The sequence below is a fragment of the Ogataea philodendri genome (assembly GCF_020536065.1).
Source record: "Ogataea philodendri strain CBS6075 chromosome Unknown scaffold25, whole genome shotgun sequence".
Lineage (NCBI taxonomy): Eukaryota > Fungi > Ascomycota > Pichiomycetes > Pichiales > Pichiaceae > Ogataea > Ogataea philodendri.
This window is the reverse complement of record NW_025763968.1, coordinates 1-10,164: the sequence shown is the minus strand read 5'-3', so window position 1 is coordinate 10,164 and position 10,164 is coordinate 1. Positions and strand designations below refer to the sequence as shown.

General features: G+C 39.9%; 4 protein-coding genes across 4 annotated transcripts; 2 read left to right on the top strand and 2 right to left on the bottom strand.

Moving 5' to 3' along the window:
* Window positions 1-290: 290 nt before the first annotated feature.
* Window positions 291-3,758, bottom strand: OGAPHI_003439 (uncharacterized protein; the record flags this gene model as incomplete). The annotated part of the gene is made up of 1 exon (XM_046204414.1): window positions 291-3,758. One exon carries the CDS (start codon window positions 3,756-3,758, stop codon window positions 291-293), a length of 3,468 nt encoding a protein of 1,155 aa, XP_046061682.1.
* A 1,059-nt stretch (window positions 3,759-4,817) lies between these two features.
* On the top strand, window positions 4,818-6,593 carry OGAPHI_003437 (uncharacterized protein; the record flags this gene model as incomplete). The annotated part of the gene is made up of 1 exon (XM_046204411.1): window positions 4,818-6,593. The coding sequence occupies one exon, from the start codon at window positions 4,818-4,820 to the stop codon at window positions 6,591-6,593; it is 1,776 nt and encodes a 591-aa protein (XP_046061680.1).
* Window positions 6,017-6,274, bottom strand: OGAPHI_003438 (uncharacterized protein; the record flags this gene model as incomplete). The annotated part of the gene is made up of 1 exon (XM_046204413.1): window positions 6,017-6,274. One exon carries the CDS (start codon window positions 6,272-6,274, stop codon window positions 6,017-6,019), a length of 258 nt encoding a protein of 85 aa, XP_046061681.1.
* Window positions 6,594-7,811: 1,218 nt separating the features above from the next.
* OGAPHI_003436 (uncharacterized protein) lies at window positions 7,812-8,075 on the top strand (the record flags this gene model as incomplete). The annotated part of the gene is made up of 1 exon (XM_046204410.1): window positions 7,812-8,075. The coding sequence occupies one exon, from the start codon at window positions 7,812-7,814 to the stop codon at window positions 8,073-8,075; it is 264 nt and encodes an 87-aa protein (XP_046061679.1).
* Window positions 8,076-10,164: the final 2,089 nt, after the last annotated feature.

The window sequence follows — 10,164 nt, the reverse complement described above, 5'->3', positions numbered from 1 at the left end:
TTGGCTGATTCTGTGATAAATTCGACTTTTTGTCCATTTGTGAAGACAAGAACTAATGATTAGATTTTAAATTGAGACCAAAGAGGAAACTGAAATGAGTGGTGTAAGATGTGGCAGATGTGGCTGGTATGTGGCTAGTGGACGGAATGTGTAGTGCAAAAGTTGGCATCACATGGCAACACATGACCATCTCTGAAATTTTGAAGTTTACGTAGCATTGCATACTAGACGGTTAGATGCTCGATGCCGCATCAACTGCGTTCAAAACCATTTTCAATATATTCAGTCGGCTAATCGCTGAGCACATTCGGTTCTTTCTCGCCATTTTCTTCGATTCTGTGACCGTCCACTGGGGCGGATGCAAGGGATTTTTCCGTTTCCTCGCTGTGAGCTTGAAGCTCTTCACTACTGCTGGCAATAGCTTTGCTTCTTGAGATGTTTATAGGATTATCCAAGCCTTTATCTGGCTTCTCTGGTGAGGCTCGGAGCGGTGAAGCTAGATTCTTGACGTTTTCGTCTCTAATGTTATCTCTCATTATGCTCTCCATCCTCAAATCTTCCTCGGTCGAAAGAGCGTTGACACAATCCCAAATGCGTTGACCGGAGTTGTTGTACCCCGTAACTTCACCAAGTTTCTCCCGGAAGTAATCAATATCTCTCATCACTACTGCTTTCTCAATTGCATCACGGAAAGCTAAATTTTGGTAGCAGTCAACAAATGATTGTTCGTAACCCTCAAAGATTCTTGAGAGAACATCAGTGTATTGAGATTCTGGAAGATACCGTTGCAAAACTCTGGCAATTGTCAGAGTTTCTTTGACTAATATCTCCATGTATTTGTGAGCCTGTTGATGGGGGAGAGGTTGAGACCAATTTACAAGTTTAATTTCCCGAGAATGAACATGCATTCGATCCGTCATGAGTGTAATCAGCTTGTCAAATATTTCATACTGATGATCTCGAAAAATACCAATTATTCTATCAAATTCGCCTTCATTGAAAATTTGGGCTTTGCTGTGCTTCTTGAAAAATGCTTTCAAGTATGGAGTTAGAAGAGCCAGGAAATTCACAAATTGCGATGCCACTGCGAGATACTTTGGTGTGATATGTTTTAAGCCAGCGGTTTTAGTTGCCTGCGCTCCTAATACTGCCTGATGAGTCTTCAAATTAAGCAGCTTTAGGAAATCAACGATATATGTATCGTTTGAGGAGTTGAACTTTAATTTGATTATCTCGTAATTTTTGATCATAACAAGCACCTCAGATATCACCTCAGGCAATATCATTGATTGTCCTTCAATTGTCAAAGTCTTCCTCTCAGATATATCATTGGCTGAAGTGTCGGTTTTTGAAACCGGGGAAATCTTAGAGTGGAATGAGAGCCAATCCGCTCCACTAAAATCATCCGATGCAGACTCCACTATCTGGTTGAGGAGGTCTTGGATATGCGATGGTATTGAGCATTCTTTCCACATTTCTTTTTCAATTAACTGTGTCATAATTTTCAATGTCGTTTTCTGGTATTGCACATTGAATTTTGAAAATTGAGCAGCCATCACATCTTGAAGAGCCGACGTTTTGGAAGTACCGCTGGAAATCAATTCGCACTCAACATGAAACATTGCGCTTATATCGAAGAATCTTAAAAAATATTCCAATGTAACTGAAGAATTCTGTACATCTCGAACACCAATTATTTTCGACATTCTCCTCTGGACCATATCAATGGACTCTGAAATAGACTTTGTAAGATCGAGATCCAGAGCCAGATCGGGTTGTTTTTGGAATATATTGGAGTCGATTGCACTCATAGAATCAAGTCCCATTTCAAGTAGTATGCGCCTATGTGTCGTAAGCCTGCGCAGAGCTTCCGAAAGCTGGCTGAAAGTTCTTAAGAGCATGTCTTCAAATTCTCTTGGAGTCATAACTTTAACGCTGTTCCCAAGATTTCCTTGTCCACCATGTTGAGCTGTCGTGCTCTTACTCCCGTCAGATCTTCCAGAGATACTTCCTTTGGAGGTACTTTCAATTGATTCACCTGGAAGATTTGACCTAATTATGCTTTTCAATTCTGTCGAGAATTTGTCCTCGTAAGATTTAAAGGCAGATCTCATTTCTCCACATCTTGCAAGTCCATTCATATATTCTTTTAATTGGTTTGAAAACTTTGCGTCAATTGATTTGTATTCCAAGTTCAGAGTGGAGCTATCACTATTTTTAGACTGTTGTTGAAGATTTTTTTGTAGTCTCTCAATAGTCCTCATTTGGGGTATCTGCTCATAATGATTCCTTAGATCGACGATCAAGGTATCGTTGAATAACTTTGAGTATGACTTTCCAGTATCAGCGACCAAATTTACAAGAAGCCGTTTGAGTGGAGAAAGCGCACTAACTCTGTTCAGATCCTCGAGAGGATAAGGCCACTTTTCCACAATATTATCCACAAGAAAATGAGATGGATTGTTTCCTCGTATTAGAGCAAACACAGAATCTGCTAGTTCAAGGGCTTTGTCGTAGTTAGCATTGTAATAAGACGACTCGGCCAAGTCCGCTTGGTGCATGATCGTGAAGATCTGTAGTAAACCTTGTTCCAATTTTTCTGCATTCTTCCGTCTTTTTACCAAATCAAGAAGATTCATTGCCTTGTTTGCTTGTTGCTCTTCAACCAACTGCAAGTCTGAATCTAATTTACCCAAATATTTCGTCAGATGGTTGGACTTCACTGTAATGTTATTCAAGTCGCCAAGAGCACTGAAAAATGACCCAGATGACTTTGAGATTTCTCGTATGAGCTGAATCTCTATGATATCAAGGTAAGAAGATAATTTCTCTTGCAGCTCGTGATTATTCACTAATCGTCTCTCGCTGCCATCTTCATTAAAATCGGTGGTGGACTTCAAAATTGTACAATTTTCAATAACTTCCGCAAAAATTCGAGGGTCATCCAGTCGAAAGTCTTGACTGAAATAAACATGCGGAATGTTGATTAAGGAATTCTGTTCAAGCTCAGCTTCGTCTTTCTCACTTGGAAGAAAATTGGTCTCAGAGGTGAATTTTTCAGTACTCTCCTGCCCTTTTCCTCGATCCAACTGATTGATGAATGCCTCCAGTGTCGATTCGGTCAATGTTTTGTTTAACTTGAATTTTGAATACTCGTTTTGCAGCAAGTCAGAGTAGGATTTCAGCTGCGAAGACTTGACTTTCGAAATTTTTGACAATTGAGTCATGGGTATATCACGGGTGGTTGGTCCTCTTAAGCTAATTGAAGCCTGGCTACTTCCTAAAGAAAGCTGACCTGAACTAGTAGCACGTTTGGTATAGTTCAAGTTTTGGACTAACTCAAATATAGAGTTTTTGCCCAAAGGCGAAATGCTGGCTTCCGATAATTTATTGACTCCAAGCAAAACTGACGACTCAGGACGAGCATTATAAGAAAAAAGGGAATTCTCTGAATATTGGCGACGATGATTCGTTCTGCTAAGTACAGAAGAGTGCGAGGTGTTCAATTGCTGATCTATGCTTGCCAAATCATCATTTATACTAGGTGCCGTACCTGTCGAAGACTCAATTCCTGCGGAAGCATCCACCGAAATAGAAGGATCAATACTGTTCTCAACGTCGGAGGCAACGTCGAGTCGCGCATTCTGACTTGGGTCAAGATTGTTGTTTTTGTCAGAACGATCCTTGTGTCCAATCATAGGAGACGAGCTTGGATGCTTGGCACTAGCATTATGACCATTTCTCGCTTCAGATTCCATTGAGGAAAAGAGAATTTCCGCCTACCCCAATTGAAAAAAGAAACTTTTGTGTTCTAAAGAAAACGATTAGTTGTTATCCAACTGAGCTGAACGTAAAGAAAAATATGTCTACTTCAAAGTCCATTATGTAATGATTATGTCATTAAATAAATAATTATATTGAAGTATTCCCTTTCCGTACAGGAAAATTGCAAAATCCATCAACTTAGATCATTTATACTCAACGCAAAGCTAGTCGGCAGGTTTTATTAATAGGTTGGAGGTAAGATTTGTTATTGGTTAAGTCTGATTATAATGCAACTCGAATTAATTTTCGGATATACGCAAGATAAACAGGAGGCAAGCTCGGACTTATTTTGAACCTCCCTGAAAATTGTTCACTAGCATTTTAATCAAAAATGATATAATAGTCAGCTCGCTGGAAGATCTACTGATCAATTTAAGCAGCCGTTGAATCTTAATGTCGAAGGGTCTGGTGTGACTGCCACCTACTATCATTTTCAGCTGGCGTTGCATTACAAAATAGCGTGCAATAAATCGCACAAAATGAAGATAGCTTGTTGAGGAGTCTCATTTCAAAACCTTGAGCCACTATATGATGGAGATGTATGTGGGAACAGGGTCTTGATACAGCTACTCAGCTGCTGTAAACATTTTGACAAAGTCCCCATTGCTAGGTAGCGCGGCCCCTTCATCTCCATCCCGTAGCCTATCATAACCCAACCTTCTGTCTCCTATGGTCATGGTTGAGTGAGTGTATTCAACACGGTAGCAATTCTAGCATTATGATTACTCAATTAGAGATTTGTTTTTTTGATAGAAGATACAAAATGGGGTTTCCCAAAACCAATTCAAAAAAATTTATTTGATTTCTGATAAGCTAGCTATGTGGCTATCTTATCGTCTATTGTGCGGGCCGAGTCGGTATGCATAGTCGGGAAAAATTATTTCTCGACCACATGATAACGGTCGCGATTATATATTAGCTTGGGTGAACTTGTTGATCGCGACGATTCTGCTCACTCTAAGTATACAAGGTTGCTGCAACAATCATATAGAATGACTACAACTTCAAATACGAATATTCCGAAACGAAAACCCATAGAAACTTTTAAAATGAAGAGTGAAGATTTGTCTGATGATAAGGACTATTGCCATGAGATCTCAAAAGAGACAAATAGCGATTTCAAAAGTATCTCAAAGAAGCTCCTGAGCTCCTTCTGGAAGCAAGTGAGTACGCGCGAGGGATGGATAGGCGAATACAACTACGCTCATTTGTTCACCCCAGATATATGGCCTTTCAACAAAAATTTCGAAAATTACCAACCGCCTTATTTTGGGATAAATGACAAAATCCCAATTCTACTAACGATCATACTTGGACTTCAGCATTGTCTGACACTAATAATCAGTCTTGTTTCTGTCCCTCTGATCATGGGAAGCGCTTTAAATTTTGATCTCAAGCAAACCCAGCATTTGGTCACATGTACGTTGATAACTGCGGGTATCGCTAGCTTTGCACAAATCACCAGGTTTCACATTTACAAGACCCCGTATTACGTTGGTACTGGTCTTCTTTCTGTGGTGGGGCCTACATTTGATGTGCTCGGGATTGTATACGCCTATGCTCCTAAGCAGTATGCAAAAGGGCTTTGTGAAATTGATTCAGACGGCAACTATCTCCCATGTATGCATGGATATGGCGCAATCTTGGGCACTATGCTGTGTACCGTATGGATACAAGTTCTGGTTGCATTCATCCCGCCTCGATACCTTAAGAAGATTTTTCCAAATATGGTCACAGGAAGCTTGTTAGTTCTTCTTTCTGTATACCTTGCAGGAAATGGCATGAAAAACTGGGGAGGTGGTAGTGGATGCATGGATTCCAGCGCTGGTTGTACCATAGGCTCTTACACTGAACCTTGGGGTTCCCGGAGATTTATCGGGTTAGGGGTTCTCACTTTCACATCCATTCTCATTGTCAATTTCATTGGATCACCCTTGATGAAGAGTTCATCAATTATTTTCGGCCTGATCATTGGATGTATGGTCGCCGCTGCATGTGGCTACTGGGATGCTTCTGGAATTCGTTCAGCACCTGCAGCAGACTTCATGTGGACCGAGAATTATACGTATTCAGTGGATGGTACACTGGTTTTGCCATTCTTACTGATGTTCATCGTTGAGGGAATTAGCTGTATTCCTGATATCCTCGCAACAGCCGAAGCAAGTCACCAAGAAGTAGATGGAGAGACTTTTCAGTCTCGTGTCCAAGGAGGAATAATGTGTGATGCATTAGGGAGTTTGCTTGGAGCTGTAGGTGGTGGAATGCCTATGGTGTCCCAAGCTGCTAATAACGGAGTCATTTTGCTTACCGGATGTGCATCGCGAAGAGCTGGGTGGTTTGCCGCATTCTTGCTAATACTGCTAGGTCTATTCTCCAAGATTGCAGCTACATTTTGCTCTCTACCTTCCCCAGTCTTCGGTGGGATGCAAATATTTTTGTTCGGAACCATGGGAATCGCTGGTATTAAAGTTCTTTCCACAGTTCCTTGGACCCGAAGAAACAGATTTATCTTGACGGCCGGATTAGGATGGGGTTTTTCTGGTTGTGTGGTTCCAGGATGGTTTGATTTGGTTATCAATTATCAAGGTTCGAACCAATCTCTCGCTGGATTTGTTGAAGGGATTGAGCTAATTGTCGAAACACCATTTATTTTTGGTGCTATAATCGTCTTCATACTAAATCTATTGATGCCGGAAGATACTCAGTCAGGTGGTACCTGTTCGAACAACGGCATTGCCGAAAGAGACGCCACGTCTCTTATTGTGTGATTGAAGAATTTAATACAAGGTTTGACAGAAAGCTTATTTTATTTTCCCCTTAACATCGTCGGCCATTATTTGATCCTATCAATTCTCCCAGCATTATCTGAATTGAGTAGTCGGCTATAGATATTGATTTTCAGGAAGAGCCCAAGATCAGTTTGTTTTTTTCGTCTGGAGCTGCTGGTACCATAGTATCAGTAATCCGAAAAATAAAGCATGAAAGAAATTTTCTGTGAGGTAAAATCGTGAAGAGGAGGGTCGATGAAGTCAATGTTAGAGCCATCACTGTAATGTTCCAAGTTTTCTGGAACTGAAAATGAACTCATAACAGTGGTCTAAGGTCGGCGGTACGTATGTTCGTGGTTGTCTTCTTTCTTCTTTCGATGGTTCATTTGCCTCTTGTCAGACTTTTCCTATTTTGAAGCGAATTGTCTTGCAGCTTCGTCAGAACAAAACACGTTCTTGAAAGTCTCATGTGCATTAGAGCTAATGATCAAATCTTGTAAAATACTGTATCAATCTCTCTTGAAGCAGGAATTGTCAGTGAAGAGTCCATTTGAGATTACTATCACTACATGCAAAGGTCTGGCGAAAAGACTAATGAAGAGATCGAAAACAAAACGGGAATGTTTCAACTGTGTACCCCTTTTCAAGAAGCCTTCAACCTCAAGAATTCTCAAAATTTTTGATCTGGAAATCGGGCCTGAGAACTATGCAAGAGCTGCAAAGAACGTATCTACAGCTTTTACGCCGACAGTTCCCTGTCCCCGAAGATGATGCAGGTAGTGGCAGACCTTAGCGATATTATGACAACACCTAGGATGTACTATTACGGAACACACTTAGCCACCCAATCAAAGAGTCCTTGAGAAATATGAATCAAGGAATGAACAATATTGAGGTAGTCTTAATGGAATATGAAATCGTCGCACTGAGTGATCAGTATAATGAGTTCTTGAAGAAGACTCGATACGTTCCAGCAATAATCCAAATCCGACTTGAGGAATTTCTGATCTTCGAACAAGCTTATTCGGCTCTCGATGTTCTGAACATCGGCTCAAAAACAAGAGATTTGTTGCGGTTCTTTAAGTCTGATAAACGATGATGAACTGGATGCAGAGATATTTGAGAGTGACACAACTCGTTTGAACTTCAGAGAATTAAAGAGGATTTTTTTAGCCCGGTCAGTTTCCCTTGCCTAAGCAAGACATTATCTCGGAGAAGATGGCTACGGGAATCGATCACATGCTTACTCACTGTCAATTCAAATCATACAATGATTTTGTTGTCAATGAAGACAATTTTTTGGACACTTCTAGTGAAGAATACTGGTTGGCTTCGGGCGCAACGATCCACATTTCGAACAATGCGGACCATCTTGATCACCTTACACCATTCGAAGGGTTAGTCAAAGAACTAGGCTCTAGCGTGGCTGTGAAAGTTCCACTGCTCTTCACAGTGCGCTCAATTCAACAGCCTTCATGTTAACTAAAGATGGATTGTTTATGAATGGTGCCAAGTACGGAATATCCGACAAAAATAGACTGGTCAAATCCATCTATGTCCCCTCATGTGCTCTTGAGGAAAAACCTTTTTTACTGACCAATATCTGTCCCAAGTTCCTTCATTCATCAAAAGCTGGCGTGAAGTAATCTAAACTGTTCGTAAAATGATTCGACGAGGACGCAAATTCAGATCCAAAAACTCATACCCATTAGTTTTTCTTTCCTCTTGCTGAAATTATTCACAGTTGCTTAGCTAATTGATTATGAGTATTTCTCTGCTAACGAAAGATCTATTGATTCAAATGTGTACAAGATGAGCGTGCTTCTTTCAATGTGTGGTCTCGTGTGTGTTTCCCATTGGTCCGAGAGTCACTATGGTAGAGTCTTTTGTCGGGGCCAACTTGTAGCAAATTGACTATCGTTTATTGTTGAGCTAAAGCAAGTTAATCTCAGTCTGCTTACCCAATTCTATTTTTTTATACGTCGTTGATTATGTAAGATAAGACAAAGGAGCGTGGAACTCAGATGCTGAGGTCTATTGCTGCACTTCGTAATACTATTCAAAGGGGTGCCTTTCTCTTCATTCAAATACAGAGCAATCCTGAAATTGTGTATCTGAGAATACTATTAGTTATATCTACCATAAACCAGACAGACCCATATGAATATTCTCTGTCAAGTCACAAACGGTCTCCCGGTCCGCTTGGCTAGCCAATTTCCTGCACGCCATTCTATATGCTTGTGTTAGCACGCAATCTTATCCTCAGGATCCTAAATAGATTTTTGCCTATGCATCAAGCAAATGTATAAAATTCTTTTCCTAAGATGTCTTACTTCTTCAGTATCCAATAATGTTGTGGTTAATAGCTCACTCTGTTGAAGAAGATAGTCCCAAAGGTATCAGATGATTATGTTCTCGCTTACTTATGGAAGCGAGAACAGTTTATCAGATATATTATGTCAGCAAGAGAAGAAAGAAGATCTGGCGCTTAAGATAAGGTCTTATATACAAGGAGCGTTAGCCCACTTTATATAACTAACTGAAATAAATAATTAGGAGTGTCTTACAAGTACCTAAAGTTATAAGATGTCCACAGCTAATTCATCACTGACATCGCTACTCAATGCATTACAACACACTCTTCTACTATATCAGTTAGGTAAGTTGTTCTCTTTACTATGTGGTGGAAACTCACATACTAATAGAATCCTCAAGATGGACTTGTAACAATCCCATCCGATCCTTAATCACTTCTGAAACACGTCACCTATACTCTATATGATGTGTCATTTGCTTACATCAACTTCCTTATCAGTCAAGGTCACCTGATTCGGTCACGACTAGCTCCATCACAACAAAATGTGAGCCTACGTAAGTCACTTCACAAAGTAGATTAGTCATATGATTCTCAAAAGCAGCTTTTGAAGTCATATTGGGTTATTGACATCTTTGAATCTTGTTGCATTCCATCCAGTAGTGATGTATGCGGTGAAAAAGTTGAGGAGAGGATTTTTATAACTTTAAGGTGCTTATAAGATACTTCTGATTGTTTATTTCAATAACTTATATAAAATGGGCTAGCGCTCCTTTTATATATCTTCTGTTGGATTCTTTCCATTAGAAGCTCCAATAGTTTAGTGTTCTTTGCAGTTGTAACTGATTTAAGCTAACCTTAATAAGTATGTATAATATAATACTTTGATATGATACAAGTTGTCCCCGAGTAGGGCTTCTCCCTTTCCCTAAATATCATTATGTGAAACATTTCTCATTCAAAGGCATGTTTCATATAATAATAAAATCTCCGGTCTTATCAAGCTGGGCTGGCTGACCTTGCATAAGCGAACGACTGCTCTGCGTTTGGATCTTATCGGTTTGCAAGTACCTCAATATTCAACATCTTTTTATGTTAGTTGCAGACCTTCTCCTTCTGATATATTTAAGTAGTAGACTCTACTCTCTTGTTTACTTAAGCGAGTAGGTATCACGTAATACCTCTCAATATATCGTCTTCAATGTTTGTAACTTGACAGATAATACTCATATAGGTCTGTCTGGTTCATGGTAAATA